Source organism: Cibotium barometz, chromosome 2 (assembly GCF_041138505.1).
Source record: "Cibotium barometz isolate CiBa-2024 chromosome 2, ASM4113850v1, whole genome shotgun sequence".
Classification (NCBI taxonomy): Eukaryota; Viridiplantae; Streptophyta; class Polypodiopsida; order Cyatheales; family Cibotiaceae; genus Cibotium; species Cibotium barometz.
The window spans coordinates 41,829,390-41,833,863 of NC_141047.1; the positions used below are offsets into that span (position 1 = coordinate 41,829,390).

Sequence of the window (4,474 nt, forward strand, 5' to 3'; positions counted from 1 at the left end):
TATTTCATTATCACAATATCCTTGGGTTTTAAGTTGGGACTTCAGAATCCACCGTTGTCTTACAGGATACATATTGTTTCTTTGCGGTGGTCCTCTTGAGTGGTGATATTCGACCAGATAAACTTCGATCGCGTGCCCAATCTTCTATTTATAAAGAAAACGATATACAAAGTAATTTTCAAAGTGTTTCAATTTCCTATATATAACAAAATTATTATATAAAATAGTGTTGGAAGTGTTTTAATTTGCTATATATATAACAAAAGTATTAGAACACTATATAGTATATTTTTCTATATTTTGCTACTATATATTTTGGTGCTCGAGCCTATATAGTAATCTTCAAATACTAGTTAAAGAGTCCAAATTTACAGCTACTTCTTTTTAGGACTTTACTATTTGTAGGAGATTTTTCTATACAGTAATGGGTCCAAAGTTCCTTGCGGTGTTCTCATTTTGTGAATTGCCCGCTGTCATTTTTATCTGTTGTTCGATTATGCCTTGTTGGCAATGGCATGAGGTGTGTGAATACAATAATAGAGCTGGTCCCCGTGCATGCCCATCATATTCTCATAGACGGTATAGAATATATACCCATTATCCTCATTAATGCGAAGGTGGGCGATGCATAGACATAGATAGCAGCACCTTCGGAATATAAGATACCCATTATCATTGAAGATGGCAGATGCATAGTCAGCACCCAAGGGCTATCTTCTATCTTCTATATATATCGTATAAGATTATTGTGCTTAGTATAAGCGCAGCAACAGCAATAATACAGTCTTCTGATAAAAGTGTACAAGTCTGTGGGTGGGGAGGGGCGTGAACAATTATATATGGCGCAGCTGTCGGGCTCAGTGGTAGGGGAGCGGCAGGAGGTGGGGAACCCAAGCGGAGGCCAAGTGTACAGCGTGCGTGGGTGGCCGGAGGGCAAGCGGATCGAGAAGATAGGGGCGTGGAAGACGGGGTCGCGCATGAAGGCCATGAGGCTGTGGCTGACGGGCGACCACGTAGGCCAGACGTTCGGCAACCCCGACGGCGAGTACCGGGAGTTCTCCTTCAAGCCCGGCGAGCGCATCACCTCCATGTCGCTCTGGCCCGGCAACTGGAACGATATCCCAGGTCATATAATAAGAGATACATTCATTATTATTACGTATATGGTCATTGTTGCTAACACAATATTATATATAATATATAGGAAATCGCTTTGGCAACATCAAGTTCACCACCAACCTCGGAAATGCGTTCGATTTCGGGGCGCGTTGCGTGAGGGAGTACCCCATCGACTACTTCTCCGGCATCTTGGTGGGCGCCGACATACGAGCCGGCGCTGACGTAAACTCTGTCGCCTTCTACTTCCTGCGCGACATCGCCTACTGCCGCATCAAGGACGTGGCATACCCAGACCTGGAGACCATCGGCGGCATTGTTCCCATCACCCTGGACAGCCTCAAGCAGACCAACAATACGAAGCATGACATGCAGTGGAAGCTGGAGGGCTCACGCGAGTACACCGTCTCCAGCAAGTGGTCGGTCACAGATGCGCTCAGCGTCAGCATGTCCATCACCGTCAACGCAGCTGTGCCGGAGGTGGCGGACGTGACCGTGGGCACCAAGTGGGACTTGAGCCACACCGTCACGCGTGAGCAATCATGGAGCGACACGCGCAAACTGTCGTGGTCAGTCAGTAGTGTGTTGCAACCCAGGGAGTCTGTCTCCGCCAAGGCCCTCACCCAGCGGGGCACTGTCACTAGCCTGCCCTACACGGCAAAAATGTTCATCAAGCTTGACAATGGCGCCGCCTTCGAGTACCCCATCAAGGGCACGTACACTGGTGTCTCCGTGACGGACGTTTCCATTGTCTACAATTAGTTAAAATGCTCGGTTGGTACTACTAACACACAACCTTATCTACTACCTTCTAATAAAGAGCCTCATGTGCTCCAAGTATCTATGTGTCTGTAATCTTTATACCACCTAAGCCTAAGAGTACTTTACATTACTATTACATTTATGACATAGCATGCATATGCAAGCACAATGAAAACATATATGTGTATGCATGCATGGAGGCGAATGTGTGTGGGTGCGTGGGTGTGTGATGAGAGAGAGAGAGAGAGAGAGAGAGTCATTTTTAGCATTTTTATATGCATGAGCATGTCATTTTTGTATGCATGAGCATGTCATTTAGTCTCCTACAAAATCCTAACAACTTTTTAACTCTAGATGTTTGTTACATTCAAAAGGGTTATTTAACTTTAGAATTGTACTTGAATTTCTTATATATGCTCTAACTCTACATGGCTATGCATCTATATTGTATGCATGTGCATGTACCAAAGTCTGTATAATGTGTGTACGTGAGGATCTCTTTGTTTGTTATGATGTGTGATATAATATTTCTCTATCTATTAGCTCCATGTATCATCAATTGATATTTCAACACTCTCCCTGAAGTGGTCACTAATGTACTCCCATCTCGATCATGTATTGAAGCCTACATCCTATGGATGGAGTACTCTAATTTCCTTTATCATTAGGCACACCAGGTAGATTGATTTGAAGTTTGACACAAGGATATGAAATAATATGTATGCTACAAAAGAGGCAAGAGTGTTTCTTCTAGAAGAGTCACTCCATTTTAAGTGGGGTTCCTCCTTGGGGAGGCCGATCCTATTTCTCTTATTTTGTTCCTTATTGCATTAAGTGTGCTTATTCAAAACTCTTTTTGTTTTAGCGATCCTTAGTTATATTTCTTGGCTTGTTGCAATAGTTGCAAGCCATACTTGGTATTCCTTCACACCTTGGTCTTGGTCTTCCTCTTGATCTTGGTCCTCATCTTGAGTAGAATGTCTTCTCTTCTGCAAAATGAGTTAATGGTCATTCATATGAATCGTAAAAAATGGTCAAGACATTTTCATTTTACGCAATGATGATAGCACACATGACTTCTTCACAATGTTTGGTTCACATCATTTGCATTTAGAAATATACTACATTGCATATCGCATAAATTATCCTTTCTTGCTGCACATTATGATATTGTGAAGAAGTCATGATGCTTGAGGTTCCTATTGGTCCATATTGTGAAAAGGCTCAGTTTCTTATTGCACAATTACATGTAGACACTAACATCATTTTAGGCATGCCATTTAGAAACCAATATAATCCTCATATAGTCTATCCAACACACTCTGTGAATTTTGAGATAGATGATACTTTGCTTACTCTAAGAAGTGATCCTTCACATGACCTTTACCCTATCATTTCACACATTTCGGCTAAACGTGCCTTATACAAGTATGCAACAACTTACATGATTTATGCTAATGAGGTTGAGGACACTGGAGCACTTTGATACCTAGGTAGGAAAACTTCTTAGATAAATTTAAGCATTATTCTATTGATGACCTTCCTCTTGAGTTGCCAGCATCTCATCCCATTAGAGAAAATGTGGACTCAAAATGGGCCTTGCAAGAATCCATTAATTTATAACAAAATTTGTTGATCAAGCCTAGCGTAAAGGCACCACTAACTATGATGAAAGTCTAGGAGTGAAACACTAAGTTCTAAGCAAAATCCACAATTGGTAAATAGGTATTCTAAGATTTAGATTCTTTGGCACAATATGCTCTAGGAATATCCTCGATGACTTGATTAACTCTTTTAATTTTTCCATCTAATTGAGAATGATAGCTTGTACTGACTATATTTAGACCGATTGTGGTGGTTCCCTAGGATCCGTTATACTGACAAAATTTGTCAAAAGATTTGAAAAAAGATGGCATGTAGTTAATGCCAAAATTTTTGAAGTTTGGACAAACTATCTCTAATATTCCTTTTGGCGCCCATACCATTTTCATTCTTCTTCTCAACGTCTAGAAGCTCTCATCTTCTAGCTCTCTCTCATCTCTTGTTTGACCTCAATGAGCTTCATTGCATCTTTTAGCTCTCTCTCATCTCTTTTTCAACCTCATTGAGTTCCATTGTTTCATTCTCTTGCTTCTATTCTATATGGAATCCAAAAGATATCCTTCTCGTTCAATAAACTCTTGTGTCGTACACAACAAAAGGGATGATGGAACTTGGGAACCCAAGAGTTTCACTGTAAACGACTGGGTTACTATGTTGCCCTCATGCAAGGGATCTCACAAGGTGAAAAAAATAAAAAAGAGAGGATACAAAATACCATTGGAAGCGATGCATTGCTGCTTTCAAGGTTACATCTAAAGGCTCGTTTGCTCAGGTCCATCCTATGCAAGCACATTATGCAAGCACATTGTAAGTTGTAGTTCAATTTTGCAAATATATTTTTTCTTTTCATACAAGTTTTAACTTCCAATTTCTTCAAATATCTTTCCCTCAACAAGTTTTGAGTGGCAGCTTGTGGAAAGCTTCAGTGATACTTTCCAAGACATTCACAAAGAATTTGCAGAGCTCATGTATGGTGACCAGAATGTAGCTTTTT

At 40.9% G+C, this 4,474-nt stretch overlaps 1 protein-coding gene across 1 annotated transcript; it reads left to right on the forward strand.

The window, feature by feature from the left end:
* Positions 1-697: 697 nt before the first annotated feature.
* On the forward strand, positions 698-2,014 carry LOC147641085 (uncharacterized). The gene is made up of 3 exons (XM_086817961.1): positions 698-793; positions 830-1,125; positions 1,205-2,014. Exons 2-3 carry the CDS (start codon positions 840-842, stop codon positions 1,876-1,878), a joined length of 960 nt encoding a protein of 319 aa, XP_086674087.1. The 5' UTR covers positions 698-793; positions 830-839; the 3' UTR covers positions 1,879-2,014.
* Positions 2,015-4,474: the final 2,460 nt, after the last annotated feature.

Excerpts from the sequence above, each read along its gene's own strand:
- LOC147641085 (XM_086817961.1), top strand. The coding sequence starts at position 840 with ATGGCGCAGCTGTCGGGCTCAGTGGTAGGGGAGCGGCAGGAGGTGGGG. Across the intron at positions 1,126-1,204 it reads CAACTGGAACGATATCCCAG|GAAATCGCTTTGGCAACATC; the intron begins GTCATATAATAA and ends TATAATATATAG.